General features: G+C 42.1%; 1 protein-coding gene across 2 annotated transcripts in view; it reads right to left on the reverse strand.

Moving 5' to 3' along the window:
• The window catches only part of RAB3C (RAB3C, member RAS oncogene family), a 302,358-nt gene that overhangs the window by 36,067 nt on the left and 239,419 nt on the right, over positions 1-26,872 (reverse strand). For both annotated transcript variants that reach the window (XM_005221493.5, NM_001046606.2), the window contains exon 4: positions 4,342-4,466. In XM_005221493.5, the coding sequence (XP_005221550.1) occupies positions 4,342-4,466 (125 nt within the window). The remainder of the gene's footprint in view (positions 1-4,341; positions 4,467-26,872) is intronic.

Here is a 26,872-nt window from a genome sequence, read left to right on the forward strand (position 1 = left end):
CCAGATTTCCTTTCTCTCTCTCTCAGGGAATCTATTATTCTCTATTCCCAGCTTCCTGAGGTGCTAAGACGACTAAGAAACGATTGCCAAGTTTTTCAGACTTTTGAGTGGAAAACATTGTTATGTTTATGGGATAGAGAGAAGCCCTATGAATGAAATAAAAGATCAAGGGTAGCCAGATACACCAGACATCAGCTGTATGACCTTCTCATGGCAGCTGCAAGAACTTAGTAGGAGGGTTCTTATGGTCACTGGGTGATAGCCTTTAGTCTATTGAGCTCACTAATCTCATAAGGAAATGATCAGTCTCTCAGACTGGACTGTGCATAGTTCATTTATGAGATGACCAAGTAACAGAGTGACCCATTGAGAAGATCTCTGCTTCTCTAATCTATGCTACACACTCCCCACAGATTAATCCCAAAGTGCCTCCTTCAGAACAGTGTTTTTCAAATTTTAGTGGGTTGAGGCACGTTAGTGGATCCTAGCATATATTTAGTGAGTTGAAACATGAAAAGAAAAAAGATGAAAATAGAAAAGAGGATAGCATCAGAACAAATATCATCTAATAAGGGTAAATGTGTATTGTGAAACTTTCATTTCATTCTCTTCTTATGTAGGTATACACTGGATTGCTAGATTGGATACATTTCTGGTTCTGACCAGAAAGGTTAGAAAGCCAGACTCGTCCTTGCTGAGAATTCCTCAGTGATCTCTCTTGTATACAGAAAAAAAGAAACAATTCCAACTCCTTTACTCAAAGGCTGGAATTGTCCCCCAAATCCACTGTACTTCCATAACATTATGCTGGGTTCCAACTTTTTCATTCACTGTCCTCCCAGTGTACCTCTCAGGATCCTTACCCCACTCTGCCCTTTATTCATAATGTTTCTTCTCCTCTTAATGGTTTTCATATTCTACTCTCCTTTTGGGACCATTCGAAACTTATCTTTTCATTTAACCATACAATTGCTAGTTCCTCTCATCACTCACCTCTTCCTAGCTGTTCTGCTCATTTCCATATATTCTCTCTCTGTTCCCTCTGCATTGCTCTTTATCCATCTCCCATCCCACTTCATTCCCACACCTCCTGCCGACAACCTGTGTCTGCCTCATTTCCTCTGTTGCTTTCCTCTTAGCATGCACCTCCAGCTTATCATATCCTCACTATCCTATTTTATTGTTGTTTATAATTCCTGCTCTCTTGTGTATATCTCTGTCTCCCCACTTGACTGAAAGCAACTTGAGCCTGTGAACTTGAACTGTGGATCATAGTTTTTCAGTATCCCTTATAATGTCTGGCACGGTGCAGGATATATAGCACGTGCTCAGTAAAGCCTTGACTTAAATCAATCATGGCCATTGAAGCCTCTCCTCTTATGCAGTGGCCCCTGCCAGAGTCGCCCCCAGCCATGACCTCCTCCGCACCCCTTCCCTAACCATACAAGGTGGGCTTGTGTGCTGTGGGCCAGACTTAGGAGCAGATGTTTATAGGTGGCCCCCATACACACAGCTGAGCCCCAGGAGCCATGCAACTAAGGAAGAAGAGATGAAATCTTTCCTCACGGCTACACAACAATGGATTTAGAGCCCAGCAACTGGCTTTGTACACTCAGCACCTGCAGAATGTCTGAATGCACAATGAATGCTCCTGCAGCTGAGACAGGTCTAGCTTTAGCAGCTGTGGACTTTACAAGCACGTACACACGGATGTTGGACCAGGCCAAAGTCTGAGCTGCCCCCTTAGCACCCATAGTGAGTCCAGATCTATGATTACTGCAATTCTTGGACCTGACTTCAGGGGATCTATGCTGGTGGCTTGGTGAAAACAATGCTCAAGAAATATCCAGGTGGCTCAGTGAGGAAAGAATCCACTTGCAGTACAAGAGACATGTGTTTGATCCCTAGATTGGGAAGATCCCCTGGAGAAGGAAGTTGCAGCCCACTACAGTGTTCTTGCCTGGAGAAGCCCATGGACAGAGGAGCCTGGTGGGCTACAGTCCAAGGTGTTGCAAAGAGTTGGACATGACTGAAGTGACTTAGCATGCATGCAAGAAACACCAGGGCCAGCTGCCGGTATACAGATAGTGAAGGTGGGAATGAGAGATGTCCTAACAGTATAATCTGAGGGCCTGCACAACAGACGAAAATTGACACAGGAGCACACCTGCACGTGAGTAGCTCAAGAGGAGGAATACTCAACGGCTTCTGTCCCAGCAGGAGTGCTCCAACCTCACCTAACTCACATCACAGATCAGAAACACAGCCAAGAAACAGATCTGGGAGCTACTACTCCAAGAACTAGGGAGCAGATCCTGTACAACCACAGAACAATTCCAGTGCAGGCTCTGTCACTGCAACATCCATCATACCCTCTATCAAGGGGATAATGGACAGCATACACTGAAGAAGAGGTGGCAGACATCTATACTAAAAGCAGCCTTAGCACCAGGAAAAAAAAAACCCACATAGGCTACACAAAAATGTCCCTACATAAAAACAGCCCTCCAAGACACAATCTGAGGGTCTGTCATCTGAAAGAAGAACCCCCAGAGCATTTAACCTTGGAGATGAGCAGAGGTGAGTGCAGGAGCGCCACAGGGCTGAGGAAAATGGGGTCCACTCTTAGAGGGCACACACAAGGTGTCATGCACTGGACCAGCAAAGAGAAGTGCGTACACAGCAACCTGGGTGAGACCCACCTGGGGGTCTTGGAGGGTCTCCTGGGAGGGGAGGGTCGGCTGTAGCTCACTGTGGGGGCAAGGAGACTGGAACTGGAGACCCGAGGGAATACTGATCAATGTGAGCTCTCGAGGAGGTCCCAATTTTGGCACCAAGACCCAGCCCAACCTAGCAACCTACAGCCCCCAGTGCTGGAAAGCCTCAAGCCCAATAAAGTAGATAGGAACAGTGTCACCCATCAGGAGACAGGCTGCCTAAAGTTGCACTGAGCTCACAGCCACCTCAAATCACACCCCCTGACACCCCCTTCCCCCACAGAGGAACAAGACCTAGCTCTACTCACCGGGGGCAGGTGCCAGTCCCTCCCACCGGGACACCTACCTCACCCCAGGACCAGCCCCAGGACCAACCCCTCATCCACCAGGGGCCAGACACCAGAAGCAAGAGGAATTGTGATCCTGCAGTCTGCGGAAAGGAGACTACAAACACAGAAATACAAGATGAGAAAACAGAGAAATGTGTGCAGATGAAGCAACAAAAATTAAAACCCAAAATAACAACCAAAGGAAGAGAAGATAGACAATCTACCTGAAAAACAATTCAGAGTAATAATGGTAAATATGATTCAAAATCTGAGAAAAAGAATGGAGGCATAGACCAAGAAGATACCAGAAATGTTTTAAAAAGAGAAGATTTAAAGAACAAACAGAGGTGAACAACATAATAACTTAAAAATTACCCCAGAAAGCAGAAGAACGGTAAGTGAGCTGGAAGATAGAATGGTGGAGTCACCGCCACAGAGCAGAATAGAGACAAAAGAATGAAAAGAAATGAGGACAGTTACAGAAACCTCTAGGGAGGGAGAGTGTGAGTGTGAGTGTGAGTGTGTGTGTGTGTGTGTGTAACTGACTCACTTTGCTGTACACCTGAAACTAACACAACATTGTAAATCAACTATAGTGCAATAAAAATTATTTTTTAAAAACTCAGTCATGATCCCCTCCTTTGTACTAAAATTCTACCCTACTGACTCCAACATTTTTTCCCTAGATAGAGTCTTTTACATTTGAATTGGCTTTTCCATTTCTCAAGTTTTTTCATATCTCTCATCTCAGTTGCTTTTATCTACAAAGACTTAATAAAGTAGGCATGAGTTACGATACTTATTCTTAAAAGACGAGGACATTGAGCCTCAAAGAGGTTTGTAACTGTGACACATATTGCCACCAGTGTACTTAGAACCAAAATCGAATGCAACCTATTCTGTACCTATTATCCACCCTCCTCCAACAGAAACTTGAAAACAACAATCACGTAGAATAATAATGTGCTCTCAGTGTAAAGCGTTGTATGTAGAGGAAAAGCCCCAAAGAAATAGCAAACAAGGCATATCCTGTTTTATGCAATGAGAGTCGGAACACCATGTTCTAGACCCAAATGCTGGCTGTCTATTTTGCTTCTGTACTTGTGCTTGTATTCTAAGGATGCCACAGAAAGGGGGAGAAAATCCATGTACTGCTAACAGATACTGTGTTGTCTTCCACTGTCGGGTTGACAATCTTTTCATTTAATTCATCTTAGCAATTAGCTGGGACTCTGTTCTGTGTTACAAGTGATTAACATGTTCTTTTAATATTAATTTAATAATGTGTTTCTTACCAAGCTGTTCTCCTAAATGTTGGCCCCTCTCGGTTGAGATGACTCGCTCATCTTCCATGTCACATTTGTTCCCAACCAGGATAACCTGGGCATTATCCCACGAGTATGTTTTGATTTGAGTTGACCTAAAAAGGAAAAAAGAAAAGGCAAAAAACTGGTCAGAGGAAAGTGTAACAGCATAAAATGAAGGAGAAGAAATATATCCCACAGATGATGGTAACAGCAAAAGATGAAGCCCAAATGCCTGACATTTAGAATTAATTAGTTCAGTGCAAGTCTACCCTTCAGATACTCATTTGGGATCACATGAGTCAAATATCAGGGGACCTGTGGTGGTGTACTGAGAATTCTTCTGGATTTGATGAGATTAATATTACTACTGCTTCCTCCTTCTCTTCTACTCCACATTCCACAGTACTTTTATAACTGGAATGAGTGGCCAACCATCCCAGTTTGCCCAAGATGTTCCCAGTGTTAGCAGTAAAAGTCCTTTGTCCCAAGAAACCCTTTACTTCCAAGAAACCTGAGGTGGCTGGTCACTACAGTCCATCACAGGAAAACCTCATTTTACCATGTTACAATCACAACTTAAAGAGCTAAGACAATTCAGTTAGGAAACATGGGGCCAATTATAATATTAAAAAAAAACAGATTATAAGAATTAATATTCTCATGCCTTACATTTTTCAGAGAAAAATGCCAGGTTTGTTAATATCACAATTACAATACAATGACCTAGTGTTTTAAGTTACCATGAACAGGATGGCTAGAATTCAGAATAAGCTTCCAGTACGGATCATAAGGCTCATAACCAACTTTTGAGTTCCATACTTAGATGATAATTATAATAGTTAATATTTACAGGTACTGTTTCAAACTCTTTATGTATGTTAACTTAATCCTTAGAGTAACTCAATGGAGATACCATTATGATCTCCAGTTTATAGTTGAGGAAAATGAGGTATAGAGAGGTTAAAAAATTTGCTCAAGACAACTCAGCTAGTAAAGCAGTAAATATGGAAACCAAACCCAGGCAGCATAGTTCTTAAATGCACATCAGTACTACTCATTAAAAGTCTGAGAAGTTAAGTTCTAGTCTATTTGCTGTCATTTCAGAACAGAAGCTGAAAGGAAGCCATGTTCTTTAATCCTCCCTTTTTATTGGCCACGTTCTTATTTGATAACAATTCAAGATAGGTGGGAAAGACACATCACCCAGAGGGTGGTCAAGAGAGAGATCAAAAACCTAAAAAAACGTTGAAAGTTTAATGAAGGGATTTGTAAAGTGCCCAAAAGAGAAGCTTGGTGTGTTCTTACTAGCAACTGTCAAATCTTCCAGGATTTTAAAACAGAAAATAGTGGTGAACTGTTCTCAACTTGGAGAGAGAACGAAAGCCAGTAGCTTTAAACTGTAGCGGGAGAGCTTTCAAGGAGATGTCATCACTACTTCTCCCTTCCAAGAAGAAAGAAGAGAGCTGAGAGGCAGACAGGTCTGATTTCAGAGAACTTCCCTGAACCAAGGACAAGTTTTCAAATGAGATTAAAATATCTGGTGAAAGATACCTTTGGTTCCATGTGAGCATCTCAAGGTGCAACATATTTTATCAGAAAAATCCAGGGATAGGACACCTTTCTAATTCTGACACCTAAGTTAATAATGTATTCCTCTAGCAACAGTGACATTCAACATGTATCTATAAACTGGGAAAATAAAGGCAGATATTCAAAACCTAAGCTTTTTCACTTACCTCATCTTATATAAGTGTGGAGTATATGAAAAATGAATTAAGAGTAAATTAAGGTGTAAAAAATATTTTATACCTGGACACATCTTAAATCTCAAGTGGTAACATAACTGTATAAAGAAATTTCAAAGGTTCTTTGAAAGGAACTCTAATCACATTTCTTTAGGTAATTAAAAAAAAGAAAAATTATCCCTTTGCTCGTATAGTTCTTGTTAGCCAAGGCTTGGCCTATGCCTAGAAAGGGCCTAGGTTGAGAGCCCTTCTGTTAATGGGGAAAGTTCTTATCTTGGCACACAGCTAGAAATACAATACGCAGAATGAGGTTAAGGAGAGCAGTCTCAGGAGAATGTCCTACTCGCAGAAGGGGTGGGGGCTGGTGTGTAAATGGCGCCGCCTGCTGAATTTACCAAGGACGAAGGCTTGCCTGAAACAATTCAGCCCGGTGCACTTTTGTGAAGGTTAAAAAAACAAAAGACACGAGCTGATTTTTACTGTTTAACCAGGTTAAAAAAAAAAACAAACAAAAAACTTCCCTTGTGGCTCAGATGGTAAAAGTGTCTCCCTACAATGCAGGAGACCTGGGTTCGATCCCCGGGTCGGGAAGATCCCCTGGAGAAGGAAATGGCAACCCACTCCAGTACTCTTGCCTGAAAAATCCCATGGACAGAGGAGCCTGGTAGGCTACAGTCCATGGGGTCACAAAGAGTTGCACACGACTGAGTGACTTCACTTTCTTTCACTTGACCAAGTTAATGGAATGCTTGCTTTTCCCATTAAATATGTCTGTAGTTCTGCTAACATAATAACTCATGGAGGTCTTAGTATGCCACAGTGATAGACTATACATCTATTCATGCACAATATTCCCTGTTTATACTATATATATAGTATATATATATGTGTGTGTGTATAATTTGGGGAGGCCATGATTACATCAAACATACCCCTTTCTGTTAGTTCTTATATGAGAAATAGTTCACTGTAACCTCTGCAATGTCTTGAATTGACAAGGAAATAATTTAAAATAAACATTTTCTATAATTACCAAGGAATTCTACAGAACCATTATCTTAAAAGCTTAAAGAGCCATTGGAGACCATTTCTCTTTTTAATCAAGTAATAATTATGGTCTGGGCTATCTGTGCTGAGGTGAACAAAACATTAATTTGCCATCAGAGCTGTTTAGTTGAGTAAGATTTGTTTCTGACTAGTTCGGACTTCCTGACAATGTCCACCATCAACAGGGTTCAGTTCAGTTCAGTTGCTCAGTGTCCAGCTCTTTGTGACTGCATGGACTGCAGCATGCCAGGCCTCCCTGTCCATCACCAACTCCTGGAGTTTACCCAAACTCCTGTCCATCAAGTCGGTAATGCCATCCAACCATCTCATTCTCTGTCGTCCCCTTCTCCTCCTGCCTTTAATCTTGCCCAGCATCAGGGTCTTTTCCAATGAATCAGTTCGCATCAGGTGGCCAAAGTATTGGAGTTTCAGCTTTAGCATCAGTCCTTCCAATGAACACTCGGGACTGATCTCCTTTAGGATGGACTGGTTGGATCTCCTTGCAGTCCAAGGGACTCTCAAGAGTCTTCTCCAACACCACAGTTCAAAAGCATCAATTCTTTGGTGCTCAGCTTTCTTCACAGTCCAACTCTCACATCCATACATGACTGCTGGAAAAACCATAGCCTTGACTAGACGGACCTTTGTTGGCAAAGTAATGTCTCTGCTTTTTAATATGCTGTCTAGGTTGGTCATAACTTTCCTTCCAAGGAGTAAGTGTCTTTTAGTTTCATGGCTGCAGTCACCATCTGCAGTGATTTTGGAGCCCAAAAAAATAAAGTCTGACACTGTTTCCACTGTTTCCCCATCTATTTGCCATGCAGTGGTGGGACCGGATGCCATGATCTTCGTTTTCTGAATGTTGAGCTTTAAGCCAACTTTCTCACTCTCCTCTTTCACTTTCATCAAGAGGCTATTTAGTTCTTCGCTTTCTGCCATAAGGGTAGTGTCATCTGCTTATCTGAGGTTACTGATATTTCTCCCATGGCAATCCTGATTCCAGCTTGTGCTTCCTCCAGCCCATAGAGTAGCTTTAGGCAAAGTCCAGTCACCAGCTACAGGGGATCAGAATCATACTGACTGATTCATAAACTACCACATATCATAGAATCTAAGCAGCATGGATTATAAGATAAAAATTATTTAATGAATGGCCCAGAACAAAAAGAAGCAGCCAATGAATCTATGATACGATGCTTTAATAATAGTCCTGCCAGACAAACCTGTCACTCACATCAGTGTCTTGTTACTTTGAAAATTTTTTCGTGTATTCTGAGGGATTTAGTAAATTTTTCTATCTTTAGTTGCTTTGTTCATGATACTTTGTTTATGAGAGATGACCATCCCATGACTGTTTAATAAGAAAGGTCAACATATCCTTCTGCTTGTGGGTATCTTCCCTTAGGACCTGTAGAGCACTAGATTGTTGCTTTACAGGAAAATATGAAATGATAGTCATTACTCCAAAATGAGTATTCACATTCCTAGTATAAAACTGATACCCCTTCTTTCATACACAATAACTTTCTACCCACGTCCTAATAATTCCACCACTCAGTTGGCAATGTACACAACTATGACCAAGTGAGCACACGCGTAGGCAGTGGAGTCTATTTTTCATATAGCATCAGCAATTATAATAAGCCATTGATTACAAGACGCATCCCGATTTCAGATGTGTTTAAATATGAATAGTTCTGCATCTTACATTCCGTAAAGCACTGTTGTTTTCTCAGTATTTCTTTTATGAAGACCTAGGTTGAAATAAGAGCTTATATCATTCCTTTAGCTCAGGAAAATATGGAGATGAGAAAATACAAACCCCATGAGCTGCAAAAGCCCCAGAGCTGTATTTCATCTAGAGAATAATATGAATTAAGGTCAGAAGAATGTGGGGATGATAATCCAGTCCCCATGCCTTCCAACTCAGAATCCTAACAGTTTATTCAGTTCATTTAAAAGAAGGCACTAATACTAAGTGGGTATAGGAAAGTCACGCTGTATTCTTTAGCTTCAGCATCTTCACCTATAAAATGAGGCTACCACATTTTGCATTTACTTTCTGGGGCTGTTGTAAGACAAATGTGGTTGAGATAGGATCATGCTCTACTTTCCAAGTTGCAAACATCTTTTTACAAATATAAAACACTGTTAGTCCCAGCTTGGGCAGCCAGCTCTTTCTCTTTCTAAATCCACCTCAACTCATCCCTTATAATTTCTATCATCTAAATAATAATTTGACTTTTCTTAATTGAAGAAAAGTTGTCTTGTCTTTCCTCATCTCAAATCTTGTCTCCAGTTCGTATCTTGAGGCTGAGGTCCTAGACAAATACATTTCTAACTGGGAGTAAACAGTCTTTTTGGTGTGTCTGTTAGGAGCATGACACATGTCTATTTAGTGAATTATTCTTTCATGTGACATTTCTGTGTATCTACTTTTTCAGTCATTTACTGTATTTTGCAAAATTTCTTATTTGGGAATGGGTTTCTATCACCTCATTAGGGACTGTCTTATTTCCTTGTCTATTAGACAGTTTTAAAGAAAGTGGCTGTCACAAAATAACATACATGTGAAAAGATGATTTATTTCTGAATTGCTGCAAAAGATCCTTTGGGGTTTACTGTTAATCTCAGCAAGATTAATGGACTCAAAAGCAATATGCTGGTCACCATGGTTACCTGACAAATGGCAATTAACTCAGACCTTACCAGTAACCAGATGATGGTTACTATAAAAAAAAAAAAAAAAATCTGTTATCTGTCTTTAAGTTAAAAACAAAACAATAACCCCTCTCTATATATTGTCTTATTTTTATATGTTTTCTCTATATATATGTAGAGAAAGGATTTTGGTTTTTTTTTCTTTTGTTTTATATTATCAGACAGAGGGAGATGAGATTTTCATATTTTACACATAAATGACTGAACGCTGCACAGAATAAAATAATTTAGGAAAGTTACAAACAAAGAAACCAAATTCCTATAATATCTCTGTTTCCTCTCCTTTGTTCTGCGTGTATAAATAATTTCCTATGAGTTCAATCTGTTTTCATAAAGAAGAGACTCTTATTAGTCATAATGTTCTGAAAAACACTCCACAGAATGTGCCTCAGTAATCCAAAAAGCAGTTATCGCATAGGGTCTGAGAACATGTTCAGCTCTTTCCTCACAGTGAATCTCAGCCAGACCTTAACAGCAGCCCTGTCCTTCATTATGGCAGCTCAGAGTTCCCCTCAGCATTCATTTCCCTTATTCTCCTCAACATTCAGGAGCCTCAGCCTTCCACATCTCAGCAGACTTCAAATTGTTATGGAATTTCCCAGTCTGCTACTGCTCATCACATAGAATTGTCCCTTCTGTTACATTCCCACTAACTTAATCACTTATTTATCCACTTATTCTCAACCTTGGAGAGCTGTTAAAAATTACTTCAACCTGGAACAATTAAATCAGAACCTTTAGGGACGTTGTCATAGGCATTTAAAAAATAATCTCTCCAGGTGATTTCTGTGTATGACTGTATGGGTCTCCTCCCATACCTGCTTTAGTTTTTAAAATAATCTGTTTCTTTACTTCCCATCTAATACCTAAAGCGTTTGCAGGTGGTTTACACAGGTACATGCAGCAATACAAGATATATACAAAATAAATTTTAAAATGAGTAAGTGGCAGTACGGAAACAAAAACAGGAACATGATAAAACTTAATGATTTATATATACTGTAAAAGTTAAGAGGTAGTTTAAGAAGTCAAGTCAGGCTTTGCATATGTACATTAACTCCTTTAAGGAGTTATAAAAGTAAATGCTAAAAAAGCACCTTCAAATAAATTTTCTCCAATATTTTTATAAAGAAATGGGTTTATAGTTTTTGATAAGATTGCTATATTCTCATTAAATATTCTAATAAGAGAAAGAGCTAAAGCAAAAATAAAAATTATCAGAAATCTCACTACCCCCAGATAATCACCACTAACATCTTGGTGAAAATCCTAGAGTAGGCTGTAGTACTGAACTCACTGAGTCATGACCTCCTTCCTTGGAGGTGGGTTCTTTTTCCCTGCACCTCTCTGGCATTGGACTGGGCCAAGCACATTGCTTTGGTCAATGGAATATGAGGAGATTTGATGTGAGCCACTGGTGAGCAAGAGGCACAGAGGCCTTGTGAGTTTCATCAGCCCTCTTGTATTCTTGACAGAGTGTGGTCCACTGGAGAAGGGAATGGCAAGCCACTTCAGTATTCTTGCCTTGAGAACCCCATGAACAGTATGAAAAGGCAAAATGATAGGATACTGAAAGAGGAACTCCCCAGGTCAGTAGGTGCCCAATATGCTACTGGAGATGCATGGAGAAATACCTCCAGAAAGAATGAAGGGATGGAGTCAAAGCAAAAAGAATACCCAGCTGTGGATGTGACTGGTGATAGAAGCAAGGTCCGATGCTGTAAAGGGCAATATTGCATAGGAACCTGGAATATCAGGTCCATGAATCAAGGCAAACTAGAAGTGGTCAAACAAGAGATGGCAAGAGTGAATGTCGACATTCTAGGAATCAGCGAACTGAAATGGACTGGAATGGGTGAATTTAACTCAGATGACCATTATATCTACTACTGTGGGCAGGAATCCCTCAGAAGAAATGGAGTGGCCATCATGGTCAACAAAAGAGTCCGAAATGCAGTACTTGGATGCAATCTCAAAAACGACAGAATGATCTCTGTTTGTTTCCAAGGCAAACCATTCAATATCACAGTAATCCAAGTCTATGCCCAAACCAGTAATGCTGAAGAAGCTGAAGTTGAATGGTTCTATGAAGACCTACAAGACCTTTTAGAACTAACACCCAAAAAAGGTGTCCTTTTCATTATAGGGGACTGGAATGCAAAAGTAGGAAGTCAAGAAACACCTGCAGTAACAGGCAAATTTGGCCTTGGAATATGGAATGAAACAGGGCAAAGACTGATAGAGTTTTGCCAAGAAAATGCACTGGTCATAACAAACACCCTCTTCCAACAACACAAGAGAAGACGCTATACATGGACATCACCAGATGGTCAACACCGAAATCAGATTGATTATATTCTTTGCAGCCAAAGATGGAGAAGCTCTATACAGTCAGCAAAAACAAGATGTAAAGCTGACTGTTGCTCAGATCATGAACTCCTTATTGCCAAATTCAGGCTTAAATTGAAGTAGGGAAAACCACTAGACCATTCAGGTATGACTTAAATCAAATCCCTTATGATTATACAGTGGAAGTGAGAAATAGATTTAAGGGCCTAGATCTGATAGATAGAGTGCCTGATGAACTATGGAATGAGGTTCATGACATTGTACATGAGACAGGGATCAAGACCATCCCCATGGAAAAGAAATGCAAAAAAGCAAAATGGCTGTCTGGGGAGGCCTTACAAATAGCTGTGAAGAGAAGAGAAGCAAAAAGCAAAGGAGAAAAGGAAAGATATAAACATCTGAATGTAGAGTTCCAAAGAATAGCAAGAAGAGATAAAGCCTTCTTCAGCGATCTGTGCAAATAGAGGAAAACAACAGAATGGGAAAGACTAGAGATCTCTTCAAGAAAATTAGAGATACCAAGGGAACATTTCATGCAAAGATGGGCTCGATAAAGGACAGAAATGTTATGGACCTAACAGAAGCAAAAGATATTAAGAAGAGGTGGCAAGAATACACAGAAGAACTGTACAAAAAAGATCTTCATGACCCAGATAATCACGATGGTGTGATCACTGACCTAGAGCCAGATATCCTGGAATGTGAAGTCAAGTGGGCCTTAGAAAGCATCACTACGAACAAAGCTAGTGGAGGTGATGGAATTCCAGTTGAGCTATTTCAAATCCTGAAAGATGATGCTGTGAAAGTGCTGCACTCAATATGCCAGCAAACTTGGAAAACTCAGCAGTGGCCACAGGACTGGAAAAGGTCAGTTTTCATTCCAGTCCCAAAGAAAGGCAATGTGAAAGAATGCTCAAACTACTGCACAATTGCACTCATCTCACACACTAGTAAAGTAATGCTCAAAATTCTCCAAGCCAGGCTTCAGCAATATGTGAACTGTGAACTTCTGATGTTCAAGATGGTTTTAGAAAAGGCAGAGGAACCAGAGATCAAATTGCCAACATCCGCTGGATCATGGAAAAAGCAAGAGAGTTCCAGAAAAAACATCTATTTCTGCTTTATTGACTATGCCAAAGCCTTTGACTGTGTGGATCACAATAAACTGTGGAAAATTCTGAAAGAGATGGGAATACCAGACCACCTGATCTGCCTCTTGAAAAATTTGTATGCAGGTCAGGAAGCAACAGTTAGAATGGGACATGGAACAACAGACTGGTTCCAAATAGGAAAAGGAGTATGTCAAGGCTGTATATTGTCACCCTGCTTATTTAACTTCTATGCAGAGTACATCATGAGAAACGCTGGACTGGAAGAAGCACAAGCTGGAATCAAGATTGCCGGGAGAAATATCAATAACCTCAGAAATACAGATGACACCACCTTTATGGCAGAAAGTGAAGAGGAACTAAAAAGCCTCTTGATGAAAGTGAAAGTGGAGAGTGAAAAAGTTGGCTTAAAGCTCAACATTCAGAAAATGAAGATCATGGTATCTGGTCCCATTACTTCATGGGAAATAGATGGGGAAACAGTGGAAGCAGTGTCAGACTTTATTTTTTTGGGCTCCAAAATCACTGCAGATGGTGACTGCAGCCATGAAACTAAAAGACGCTTACTCCTTGGAAGGAAAGTTATGACCAACCTAGATAGCATTTTCAAAAGCAGAGACATTACTTTGCCAACAAAGGTTTGTCTAGTCAAGGCTATGGTTTTTTCTGTGGTCATGTATGGATGTGAGAGTTGGACTGTAAAGAAGGCTGAGCGCCGAAAAATTGATGCTTTTGAACTGTGGTGTTGGAGAAGACTCTTGAGAGTCCCTTGGACTTCAAAGAGATCCAACCAGTCCATTCTGAAGGAGATCAGCCCTGGGATTTCTTTGGAAGGAATGATGCTGAAGCTGAAACTCCAGTACTTTGGCCACCTGATGCGAAGAGCTGACTCATTGGAAAAGACTCTGATGCTGGGAGAGATTGGGGCCAGGAGGAGAAGGGGACGACAGAGGATGAGATGGTTGGATGGCATCACTGACTTGATGGACGTGAGTCAGAGTGAACTATGGGAGTTGGTGATGGACAGGGAGGCCTGGCGTGCTGTGATTCATGGGGTCGCAAAGAGTCAGACAGGATGAGCGACTGAACTGAACTGAACTTGTATTCTTGCTCTTCGTTGTGGCAGGAACCCATCCTAGGAAGGGGGCTTCTCTGCTAGCCTGTCACAGGAGGGAGAAGCCAGGAGCAGCCCAGCTGAGTTCCACAGATATCAGCATATTTCAGCCAAACCTAGAAGAGCCCATCATTCCTTTCCAACTCCATCTTTTGCTCCCTACCCTCGTCCCAACTTTGATACAGCCTTATTAATTTCTTTGAAATTTTCAAACATGCTACAGTTTCCAACAAGTAGGAGCCATCACTATGGATGGCTCTAGGTTTTGCAAGACCTAAAACTAATAAAATTGTGAGGTCCAATTTAAGGGGGAAAAATGCAAATTAGAAATACAGATGGTCAGAATGACCATCTTTAAAAAGTCTGTAAATAACAAATGCTAGAGAGGGTGTGGAGAAAAGGAAAACTGTTCACACCGTTGGTGGGAATGTAAATTGGTGCAGCCACTATGGATAATAGTATGGATAATCCTCAAAAAACTAAAAATAGACTTGCCATATGATCCAGCGATACCCCGACAAAACTGTAACTCAAAATGCATCATTATGTTCACAGCAGCACTGTTTACAATAGCCAAGGCGTGGAAACACCTAAATGTCCATTGTAAGATGAATGGATGAAATGGAATACTACTCAGCCATAAAAGGAACAAAATAATGCCATTTGCAGCAACATGGATGGGCCTAGAGATTATCATACTAAGAGAAGCCAGAAAGAGAAAGAATACCTTATGATACCATTTATGGGTAGAATCTAAAATGTTACACAAATGACATTATTTATGAAATAGAATCAGACCCACAGATATAGAGAACAGACTTACGGTTGCCAAGGGGGAGTGAAGTGGGGAAGGGAAGGCCTGGGAGTTTGGGATTCGCAGATACAAACTATTACATGTAGAATGGATAGACAGCAGGTCCCACTGTGGAGCACATGGAAATGTATTCAATATTCTGTGAATATGGGTAAGCCATAGTGGAAAAGGAAAAGCAAGAATTACAGATTTAGGTACAGGGCAATCTGTAGCAGATGCTGCTGGTGCTCTGCCCATATTCCCCAGGCCTTGCCACTTCTTTGCTTGCTAGCTCACTTCCAACTGCCAGTGTCTGCAGCTCTTTGCTTTAAAATCTTCTCTGAAGCAAGGGAAGACCACTCTGCCCCCCAGGGAAAGGCAGATGTCACAGAGAAGGAGCGCGCCCCAGGAACAGGCCTCAGCCAGTGACAGACAGGGACTGGTGTCTACCTCGTGCCCGTCCCTTGCTCCTCAGGCTGCTGCCACGCCGATTCCCAGATTTTAAGCATAATGGTAGAAACAACATTTACTGGTGGCCTTCCCATCCCCAGCTCACTTTCCCACTAAGAAAGTACTGTTTCTTACACTTTCTGAGTAAAAAAACTACTTGTATACAAATTCCCCTCTCCAAGCCTGCTTCGGGAGGAACCCCAACTAAGACGCTTGGAAGGGGCTTTTCCAGGTAAGGGGCCAAAGCTTCCAGCAAGATTCTGGAGTTGGCAGTACTGGCTTGAAAGTGCTGATTATGAAATATCAAGAACTTCTGTGGGTTGGTTTTTAACCTTACCTCTGACAATGACTATGATGGGTGCATTTATACCATGGAAACTGGTGAATTAAATCAGAAGTTTTTCTTAGTTTTTGCTTTTACTTTTTTCTAAGACTCTGTTTACTGGCACACCATAGAATTTAAGCTTCCTTATTTTTGCAAGAAATCCACCGGTTGCTATCACACGTGCCGCTGTCTAAAACACACTTACAGCCCCTGTGTCAGGCTCTGTCGTCCTCTTCCGTCTTGTCTCAGCACACAGCCTCTCTGGATTAGGCGCCTGTCACACGGGGACCCCACCCCCTGTTTCTCACTCACTAGGACCTTCTCCGTGCCTGTATCCCTCCTAGAGCACAATGGGCAGGGCCCCTGACTGTTCTGTTCACCACTGAGCATTCAGGAAAATGTGTGGCACATAGAGAGGTCTCAGACAGTAACTGTAAATCCATGGTCAAATGAATGAGTGAATGATAGACTGAATGTGGCAAAAATGCCTAAGAAATCCAGTAAGTTCAGCATATCAGCACAGAATAAAAACAGCACAGGAGGAGAATCACCACTCTATGTGATACCAGTGTCCCCTGCCCCCCATCCCTTCCAGGACTCAGTGCTGGCAGAGTTCTTCCATGGTCTGTGCCATCCTGACTGGAAGAGAAAGCAAGTGTCAGCCCCTCCACAGTCATCTGTGTGATAGCTGTTCATTCCAGCCTGCAGAAATCCTGGTGTCCTTTCTGCTCTAGCACCAAGAGTCAGGATGAGGATGCTCAGGGAGTAACTTAGCGCTTCAGCACCATGGAGTGGTTGCCTTGGAGGGCCCTAGTCCAGCTCCTTCATTTGATAGATGACAAAGCTGCGACTCGAGACGTGGAGTGACATCCTAATGGATATGAAGCAGTTACGAGGGGGCTGATGAGAGTCTGCATGCCAAGACTCTCCATGCCTCCTCTTCTACAACATGCTGTCCACTTCCACAGGGAAAAGCAGTGACTGCATTCTACTGATTAGGAAGAGGCTCATAGGCTAAACATGTGATCACTTTTAAAAAGAAGAAATAATATGTCTCCCAAGGAACCAAAACACTTCAAAGGAGTATGTCATATGTTACCATTCGTATAGGGACTGTAATTTAAAAAAAAAAAACAACATGATACGAATGAATTGATTTCAAAACAGAAATAGACACACAGATACAGCAAGCAAACTGTGGGTGCCAAAGGCGAATTGCGGGGGTGAGGGATGAATCAGGAATTGGGATTAACATACAATGCTGTTATATATAAAATAGATAACCAACGAGGACCTACTGTACAGCACAGTGACTCAACTATAACCTATATGAGGAAAAAAGCCTGAAAAAGAATGAATATATGTTTAACTGAATCACTTTCCTGTACACTGGAAACTAAGAACATTGTAGATCAACTATACTATAATTTTAAAAATATGTTTCACACACAACAAGCACATACACACAAGTGCATTCCAGCCTTTTTCCTGGTACATATAAAAACAATAACATTTGCATGAAGCAGTAAGGGAATATGGAGAAGTATAAGATTTGGCAAAACATCCTTACAGGTTCTCTATGCTTAATAATTATGAGATAAATGAAATCACAGAATAGAGGAATATATTAAACAAATAAAAGGTTAACCACGACAGCTTATCAACTGAGGAAAGGAAGGCATGTGTTTGGAATGATTAGCAACCTGTACTTGAGAATGGGAATCACCATGGTGACTGCAGCAGACACTCAAGCATCCTGATGGGTTATTAGGTTTAGTGACCACAGGAATCAGCAGGAGACCCAAGGGAGGGGCGTCAGCAGTGGGAAACATTCCCAGTTGTGTAAGTCAGACTAAATGCCTTAAATGTTGCCTTAAATTAGCAAGTAACACCCTCTGAGGTGGGGAAGGTCCTGGCCCTTGCTATCCCACAAGTGAAGTACTGGTCACTTTGGTGGTATAACAAAAAATAAATAATGCAAATAATATTTAAACATAAAACAATTCATTAATATAACCATATTATATTAGTGTGCTAAATGTTTCACATTTATTATTTAATACTTACAACACTGCAAGGCAGATAGTATTTTTTTTCTCATTTTGCAGATGAAGAAATTGTAAAATGAACACTTATTGAGGCTAAGTTACCAAGACCCTCAGCTAATATAACACAATTGAACAGCAAACCTTTTCCACTGGAGTAGGAGCTCAAAGTCCTGGGCTCTCTTTTTGTACTCAATTCAGAGAACCAAGAACTAATGTCTCAGCTTTCCAGAATCTCTGCTGAGAGGGCAGAACAAAGCCTACTAATGCTTTCTCTAGATTTTCAAGAAGACCAATGAGAAAATGTCCTGAAGGAGTCTTGAAAACCACAGAGTGCTCTATCAATGGAAGGTATTATTATCACCAGCAAAAAAGTACTTACTATCTACCTGGCATTGATGTGTTATCCCAAACTCATTCTCAAAACAAGCCTCATTGTAATTTTCTTTGCTGTTTTGTAACCTTTTAAAAAGTTAAAATGGGAGACACTGTCAGGCATTACTTGAGGTGCTGCTGCTGCTGCTAAGTCACTTCAGTCGTGTCCGACTCTGTGCGACCCCATAGACGGCAGCCCACCAGGCTCCCCCGTCCCTGGGATTCTCCAGGCAAGAACACTGGAGTGGGTTGCCATTTCCTTCTCCAATGCATGAAAGTGAAAAGTGAAAGTGAAGTCGCTCAGTCGTGTCTGACTCCTAACCACCCCATGGACTGCAGCCTACCAGGCTCCTCCATCCATGGGATTTTCCAGGCAAGAGGACTGGAGTGGGGTGCCATCGCCTTCTCCGTGAGATGCTGAGGACACAGCAATAAAGACAGACTTGGGCTCTGCTCCCAGGAAGCTGTGGTGTGAGCCCACACTGTGATCTTGCAAATATTCTCCAGTTACAGGTGTTTACTCAACAACTACCGCACACAGGACACTAGTGTCTACAGCCCAGGGTGTCGCTTTTGAACCTTAGCAGGCATCAGAATCACCTGGAAGGTTTGCAACCACCTTCTGAGTGCTACCCCCCGATACTCTGATTCAGAAGGGTTGAGGCAGGACCTGAGACTCTGCATTTCTAACAAGCACTGAGGTGGCGCTGATCCTGGGGTTTTCTGACCACACTTTGAGCAGCACTGCAGTGAGGGAGAGAAAGAAGTAGGACTTGGTCACTGTCCTCAGGCTGCTACGTTCACTAGAGAGAAAAGTCTGGTTTGAAAAGTTAATGATCAAATGGGCAGGATAAGTGGGGGCCCTTCCAGTGGGAAGTCTGGTGATTGTTCCAGCAGCATGTCAGATGATGGAATGGGGAGGCAGGGGGCAGGTGCAGGATAAGAGTGAGCACGTGGGCCCTTTCAAGGATTACCATGGATCTTTAAGTATTCCTAAGATGTAATCTCCATGTCCGAGAAATGCCTGGACTGAGGCAGAGAATCATGGTACTAGAATGGGCTTGGGGTCTCTGGGATGAAGAGCTGGAGGAGGCTTTCAGAGGGGCCCGAGGAGCTAAGGCTGGGCCGGGGGTTCCTATGTGGGCAGTGGTGGTGGGGAGGCATGGGGCAGTGAGGGGAGGGTGATCTGGGGATCGGCCCTTGGACCTGACATCAGCGGTTCACTCATATGAGTTCAGTTCAGACTACCCTACTGTCCATGAGAGATGGCAGGGGGTGTGGGGAAGGGCCATCCCAGAGAGCTTCCTGTCCTGGGGAGAGGGAAAGGCAGTGAGGAGGAAAAGAAAATGGTAGAACTGAACAAAGAACATCCACAAGGCCAAGGAATGGACTTAACCGGGGGTTTTGTTCCCCTCCCCAGGCCTTGCCTGCTCCTGCTCAGTTGTGTCTGACTCTTTGTGACCCCATGGACTGTAGCCTGTGAGATTCCTCTGTCGTGGGATTCTCCAGGCAAGAATACTGGAGTGGCTTGCCTTTTTTTCTCCTCCAGGGGATCTTCCCAACCCAGGGATCGAACCCACGTTTCCTGTGTCTCCTGCACTGCAGGCAGATTCTGTACCCACTGAGCCATTGGGGAAGCCCTCCCTAGGCCTTGGGTTCTCGTAAAACAGAAAGCCAGGAACTGTCTACGCTCTTGAACCCATCTGCCTTTTACTCTCTCCCATTCAACATTTCTGAAGCATTGTTCTATTGTTTGCCATAAAAATCACTATAAAATCACCTCTCTTTTTCCTTCTCACCTTTGAAATGACATGTTTTTCAGATGAACCAGAGCAAAGAGGTTTTACCAGTGGTGAGAACCCTGGCCTCAGGAAACCAGAAAATATGAAAAGGCCAAGCCCCGAAGTCATCATCTGCCCTGGGCTGCAGGGAGTAATTGCTGTTCAGTCTTTCAGATGCCACTTCAAACAAGGCAGAGTCCAGCTGCAGGCTGTGCCTACGAATCACAGCCCTTCTCTAGCAGAAGGCATTCTGGCATAAAGAATAGTCAAGTGGTATAGTTCACAGAACCTGTGCTCAGCTCAGATGCAGTCCCTGGTCTCATTGTGCCTTTGCAGGGTCAAAATAATGCATGTACACACAGCCCTTGGAGGTATTAGTTTCATGGGGGCAAATTCTAGAAGTAAACCATCCAGGCAAGTGAGAAGGACAAGCTCAACTGATGTGTTAGAGCAGTATATCAACTAAAAGAAGACGCAGCACATGCATAGTAGCCTGTGTTCTTGAACGAGACATCTGCCCTCTACTCTTGCTTTAGGAAATTGCCCAGTATCACCAGACTTCTGGAGAAGAACCAAATGCAAACCAAACAACAAATTAATACACACAGAGAGGAAGTACAACAAAGAGGACCTTTTACCAAGAGAAGCACTTTATTTCTCTTGTCCAGTACATTCCACGGACAGAGGAGCCTGGTGGGCTGCAGTCCACAGGGTCACAAAGAGTCAGATACAACTTAGCGACTAAACAACAACAAACTGTCCAGACGCATCACCATTTGCCTGTTTGTTCTCTGCTCTGCTTCTCGCCCTTCCTGGGCTGTGTTCTGCATGTTGCCCCCATGAAGCCCTTGAGTTTCCATTGGGCGATGTGGACAGGGGACTGGAGAGGGAGGAGGGCAGAGCTCAGGTTCCGCATCTTCTCTCTGAACAGCCTTATTAAAAGAGGTGGTGGCTCTATGGAGAGTTCTAGCTCTCGGTAGGTGGTGCCCCCAGTCTGTGGGCTTTAGAAACACCCCCTCAAAACCCAGTGGCTGACAATCTCTGCATAGCCTCATTGCCCCTAGGTACCTAGGATTAGATTTTCCCTATTGACTGACCTGGCCAACATCTGTTTTCTGGGCTGGATCCTCACTGACGCACTATGTTAATATTTAATAGTTTTTCATTCAGGAAACAAAACAGGAAACTATTTTGTAGCTCAAAAGTCTAGGCTACTTTATTTCTCCAACTTTTGAGGAGGCGTCCTTCCACACACACTTTGGAAAGGAAGAACAGTAAATAATAAAGTATAAATGAGGTTCTCCCATTGCAGTTGATCAACTCCTGAAGGATCAAGTTGGGCTTAATGGATATATGCTGTCAGTTGTGAGAATCCTGAAGGCTACATGCTAGGTTTTAGTTACTATGCAGTGGCCTTGATCCAGTAAAATAAAGAAGAAGAGAAAAATAAAATTATCTATAAGAAGAAATAATAGTAAATGTAAAAAAATACAGGCTACATATATGTTAAAAAAAAAAACATTTAGTCAAAATTCTAAAACCCTAGTGTTCACTGAGCTATTTGGAATAACTTTGGCTGGCTTCTGGGGAAAAAATGTAAAATAAAAAAACATGATATGGTATATCTTGAGAATTTGACATCCCAGTGCACAGAGGAAAGCTGCTGAAAGAAAAAATATTCTTGCCTGACTCCATAGGAGGAAAAAAAAAAACAAGAAAAAAAAAGCTGAAAGGTGAAATTAAAGACAAGAAAATTGGATCTTTGTCTCAGGAAATAAAGCTAACACTTTAAATCTGTTGACTGAAGTATTCCTCTCCTCTCTCCTCATTATTTTAGGTTGATCCGATAAGTAAACCCATGCGGCAAATTTTATGCTGATAGGTGGCAAAGTAAGTGGCCAGAAAGTTCTTTTTGAGTTTTAATTTGACTTGTAATGCAATTAAGCAATTTACAGTGAAATGAATAATGAAATTACTTTGAAGAGTTTCTACTCACATTTAATTTGTATTTGATTCAGACTTAAATCTAATGTTTTAAAAAGCATGTTGCTCACCGAATTATTTTTTGCCTTGTGATGGACTCTCTATTTGTTCACACTTGTGGTCTGCTTTTATTTGGACTATGAAGATGTTTTAAAATATCATAGCCATATGCTAGCCGTAACCATAGAGGGTAATAGAGTTTCCTTTAGTATTAGCAACATCATTAATTCTTCTGCTTTCTGGACTCAGCATCCCAGCAGTCAGGTTCATAAAAATTCTATCTGCAAGAGCAAACATCTGCAATTCCAGGCACCATATTTAGTGGTCATGACTTCCCTCCATCCTTCATGCACTTGCTTTTCTATGACAAGATAACGTTGCCAAGTTCTCTAGCAAAAGGCATTCTGGCATAAAGAATAGTAAGGGCACAAGTCTAGCAAAATGGAAGCATGTGGTGTGCTGCTGTGCTAAGTCACTTCAGTCGGATCGGACTCTTTGCGACCCCACGGACTGTAGCCCGCCAGGTTCCTCTGTCCATGGGATTCTCCAGGCAAGAATACTGAAGTTGGTTGCCATGCCCTCCTCCAGGGGATCTTCCCAACCCAGGGATCGAACCCTCATCTCTTAAGTCTCTGCATTTGCAGGTGGGTTCTTACCACTCGCTCCAAATGGAAGCCCCATGTGATGTGCCTAGGGAATATTAATAACTCAGTGTCACTGGAACATGGTGTATGAATGGAAGTGAAGTGAAGTCGCTCAGTCATGTCCGACTCTTTGCGACCCCATGGACTGTAGCCTACAACGCTCCTCTGTCCATGGGATTTTCCAGGCAAGAGTACTGGAGTGGGTTTCCATTTCCTTCTCCAGAGGATCTTCCCAATCCAGGGATAGAACCTGGAAGGGAATATTAAAGTCCACTGGGTGGAATGATTTTGGTTGCATTTGAAACTATTTAACTTGAACCCCAAATTGTTTCTTTTCAGATAAGAAAAGAACGATATCCCTTGAGAACTATGTCTCTCCCTGAAAAAGGAACTTCTGACTTTAAAATATCACTGAAGAATTTGTGCCTGAAGTGTCCTTAGAGGCAGAACCTTGATAAAAGGAAGAGAAGTTTCTAGTTTTGGAAGATCTTTTTATCAGGAAAGAAAGCTTAGGAGAATGTTAAAAATACTGAATTGGCCAAAAAGTTCATTCGAGTTTTTGAGTAACACTTTATAGAAAAACCAGAACAAACGTTTTGGCCTACCCAATATATGGCCCTTGAATCTTAGCATTTTTCAAAATTAGTGATAGAGATGAACAATATAAGAATCCCAGAAACTATAGAAAACTCACCCAATTCATATTTGCCCCAAACTGAATTGAAATTTGAAAGTGAGTGCCAAGTATGTGGCTGTGAGCTTTCTAGGAGGAGACAGGTCACTAGCAGAAGCCTTGCTTCTCAACTGCAGGACCATCCAGACAAACCTTCTGGCCTGACATGCTGCCTTCCTAACCCTATCATGCCAGAGAAAGTGAGCAGCAGAACACATCTGGTAGATTCATGGTCCTGTTACCCAGGAAAATTTGAGATACAAACCAAAGTAATCCTTTTAAAAGTGTCTACTCTAACAGCAAGTGCTTTATTTTCCCATTCTGCATGAAGCAAGGTGATAACATCACTACTAGGCCCTTCTGCTTAGTTGGCAGATGCTATTAATACTATTTGGATCTTGCTAGGCCACCTCATGTAAAGAGTTGACTCATTGGAAAAGACTCTGATGCTGGGAGGGATTGGGGGCAGGAGGAGAAGGGGATGACAGAGGATGAGATGGCTGGATGGCATCACTGACTCGATGGACGTGAGTCTGAGTGAACTCCGGGAGTTGGTGATGGACAGGGAGGCCTGGCGTGCTGTGATTCATGGGGTTGCAAAGAGTCGGACATGACTGAGAGACTGATATGATCTGAAGCCATCTATGTATCTGTAGTTCCTTCGTCTCTGTTGCTACCTCTTCACCCCACCACCCACCAACCACTGAAGTGGTTAATTTCTTCCTAGTGAATCTACTGAGATGAAAGCCTTGGTTTGAATGGACATGAGCCAAAGGTATTCTGGCCACTCTCTCCTGTTTGCAAAACACAAGCAATGGGTTTGCATCCAATGAGTCTAACAGTGCTTCTTGACTAGGAGTGATTCTGTCCCCTCAGTGATGTTCAGCACTGTCCGGGCACATTCTTTTATTGTCATGACTGGAGGAAGGAAGTGCTACTGGCATCTAGTGAACAGAGGCCAGAGGCGTTGCTAAATATCCTGCGGTGCACAGGACACCAGCCCCCTTCTCTAACAGAATTGCCTGCACAAACTGTCAACAGTGTCACGGTGGAGAAACCCTGCTTTAATAGTCCAAGTGAAAAAAAAAAAGTGAAAAAAAAAATAGTCCAAGTGATCTACTTTCCTAAATAATCACTTACCTAGGGAACTTGTGTTTTATGAAGTCAGAAGAGTCAAGTAAAATGGATTCAAGCTATTAATACTTACGTTGCTTTGAAGACATACAAGCAAGCAACACCTGGATGCTTATAGCTCTTGCTTTATTGGAAAAGTGAAAAAAAAAAAAAAAACCAGAGAGAGTAGTCTTTCTAAGTAGAATGAGTCTTTTCAGGGGGGTGGCCTTTTTCATATTCAACAACATATGCTAGCCCTGTTTTCATGGAACCACAAGATTCTATGACTAGTTAGAATAGGTTTAAGCTTTCAGTCTCCTTCCTGTGGTTGACCAGAGTTTTTAGTATCCTTCCATCACTAAACATATCCTAGACAATCAGATTCACACTCAAATCTTTTCATCCTCTCCCTCCTCTAAAACCAAGGCAATGGTTGCCTGTGTTTTCTTACTACAATCACAGCAGCTAGCATTTATTGAGCAGTTACAATGTGCTGGGAGTTTTAAAGAAGATTTTACATATTCCATCTCATTTAATACCTAAAACAACCCCATGAGATGGGACTGATGTTATCCCCATTTTACAGATGAGGAAAATGAGGCAGAAGGATTTGCAGGTTGTTGCCTAGAACTGCATAGCTAGTAAATGGAGGTGTGGGGGAAACAAACCTAGGGGGTTAGGCTCCAGACTTGGCATCCTTCACTTCTAGGCTGACGTTTGGTGCAAAAGATTAGGTATTTCCTCTCCCCAGATACATTTTCCTTCTCCCCATTATACTATTTGTTAGTTATGGATTCATAACCTCCACCTCCACCCTCACCAGACCCTCTTCCACATTCTCGCATGGTAGAATCATTCTAGGGGGTGATGGGCTTTGCAGCACTTCGTGTCTCCCCTCCACACCCTTGCCTATCCAGGCTGAACACTCACAATATCTTTCTAGGAATATTTCTTGCTACTTCTCTGTTCTCATGAGTTACCCACACTTCTTCAAACAAACCCAACTCATCATCCAAGCACATTTTTCTACATTCTCTGCCTAGAATCATCTGCCTGCCTTGCAAGAGACCCCGATTTGATTCCTGGGTTGGGAAGATCTGCTGGAGAAGGGATAGGCTACCCTCTCCAGTATTCTTGGACTTCCCTGGAGGCTCAGCTGGTAAAGAATCTTCCCGCAATATGGGAAAGCTGGGTTCGATCCCTGGTTTGGGAAGATCCCCTGGAGAAGGGAAAGGCTACCCACTCCAGTATTCTGGCCTGGAGAATTCCATGGACAGAGGAGCCTGGTGGGCTACAGTCCATGGGGTCTCAAAGAATAGAACATGACTGAGCAACTTTCATTTTCACTGCCTAGAATACCATCTCTTTCCTTTCAACATACTCAAAGTCTGTCCATTTTTCAACTCCAGGACAAATTCTACCTTCAAGCTATTTTTCCTGTTTTCATTATTAAGTCATTATCAAGTCATTATAGTACTTGATATTTATACTTCTCATTTGGCTTTTAATTCCATATGATATTATTTTGTGTTGCTGTAAAAGCGTTATACATGAGTATTTATCTTCTGAGTTATGGGGCAGGATTCTTGAAAACAACAATAGACTGCTTTGTATTCTCCAATGTATGGAACCCAATACATATATATGGAGTGCCCAATATATACTTGCTGCTGCTGCTGCTAAGTCGCTTCAGTCGTGTCCAACTCTGTGCAATCCCATAGACGGCAGCCAACCAGGCTCCCCTGTCCCTGGGACTCTCCAGGCAAGAACACTGGAGTGGGTCGCCATTTCCTTCTCCAATGCATGAAAGTGAAAAGTGAAAGTGAAGTAGCTCAGTCGTGTCTGACTCATAGCGACCCCATGGACTGCAGCCTACCAGGCTCCTCCATCCATGGGATTTTCCAGGCAAGAGTACTGGAGTGGGATGCCATTGCCTTAGTAGATGATTAAATCAATGATTGCAGTTTGGAGAAAATGGACCACTCTAGTTCTGAAAATAAATCTCAATATATAAATAAATCCTAAAGAAATTAAAGCATACCTTTGTGCCTCCTCAATGTTGGTTTTTATTATTACAGTCTCTGGGATATAAAAATCATGTAAAACATCCAGTGTAGTCCATGGATGTTCTCAATGAAAGTAGGGAAATGACAAAACCACTATCTTTAGGACTTTACAAGCACCAAAATCTGAAAAACCTATCTTAATGGAAAATCTTTTAGTAGGGAAGTCATAGCTTACATATGGTAGAC

Source organism: Bos taurus, chromosome 20 (assembly GCF_002263795.3).
Source record: "Bos taurus isolate L1 Dominette 01449 registration number 42190680 breed Hereford chromosome 20, ARS-UCD2.0, whole genome shotgun sequence".
Taxonomy (NCBI): domain Eukaryota; kingdom Metazoa; phylum Chordata; class Mammalia; order Artiodactyla; family Bovidae; genus Bos; species Bos taurus.